The sequence below is a fragment of the Ricinus communis genome, chromosome 4, assembly GCF_019578655.1.
Source record: "Ricinus communis isolate WT05 ecotype wild-type chromosome 4, ASM1957865v1, whole genome shotgun sequence".
Classification (NCBI taxonomy): domain Eukaryota; kingdom Viridiplantae; phylum Streptophyta; class Magnoliopsida; order Malpighiales; family Euphorbiaceae; genus Ricinus; species Ricinus communis.
In genome coordinates, this window is record NC_063259.1 from 10822641 (window position 1) to 10823606 (window position 966).

Below are 966 nucleotides of genomic sequence, written 5' to 3' on the forward strand. Positions count from 1 at the left end.
GTCTAATTAATGCTATAACGAACCTAGCACCTTTTGCTGAACATAGGAATTATGTTAGGCATGTTTATTGTAATTAGAAGAAGTTTAAGGGGCAAGTATTAACAAACATGTTTTGAAGTACTTATGAAGCTGCTTAGAAGGAAGCCATTGATCAGATTAAAATAGAGAATGAAGCTGCTTATAATTATTTTTACCAGAGGGATTTGGTTACATTGTGAAATTTAGGAGTATGGCCATTATAGACATGCTAGAAGAGATTAGATGTGCATTAATGGAGAGAATGCATTGTAAGTTGATGCATGCTAGTGGTTTAACTGACTCCATCATACCTAGAATTAGAACTAACCTTGAAGAAACCAAGTACAATAGTAGATCATGTACTTGCAAACCTAATGTTGGTGGCAAGTTTCAAGTAAACATAGGAGAGGATCAGTTTATGATTGATATAAATATGCACACCTATACTTGTAGAGCATTGCAGATAACAGGCATTCCTTGTATGCATTCCTGTTCTAGCATTCATTGGATGAACCAGGATAGTGCAACCTTTGTGGAAAAGTGCTATACTGTAGAACTTGAAACCTACAAAAGTTCTCTTGAGCCACTGAATGGTAAAAGAATGTGGCCACAAGCTGATGGGCCTCCAATCAAGGCATCCAAATTTAAGAAAATGCCTAGTAGACCCAAGAAGAACAGGAAGAGAGATATCATTGTAGATCCAAAGAATCCTAATAAGTTGTCCAAATAAGGGATTCAAATGACTTGTGCAGTTTGTGAAGGAGTTGGGCATAACAAAAGGAGTTGTAAGATGAAAAATGATCCATCTTTCGAGAGGGCTCATAAACGGCCACTCAAGCATGGTAGGCCACGAAAAGTAACTTTTGGACTTGGATATATTGCAACTTTCCCAATAACTCAGTCTGATGTCCGTAGCTCAAGTGGACCAAGTCAATTTGGTGCCACACA

At 37.7% G+C, this 966-nt stretch overlaps 1 protein-coding gene across 1 annotated transcript; it reads left to right on the top strand.

Annotated features, from left to right (window-relative positions):
* The first annotated feature begins 229 nt into the window (after positions 1 to 229).
* On the top strand, positions 230 to 748 carry LOC112536233. Its single transcript, XM_025158878.1, has one exon. The coding sequence runs from the start codon at positions 230 to 232 to the stop codon at positions 746 to 748; it is 519 nt and encodes a 172-aa protein (XP_025014646.1).
* The last annotated feature ends 218 nt before the right edge of the window (positions 749 to 966 follow it).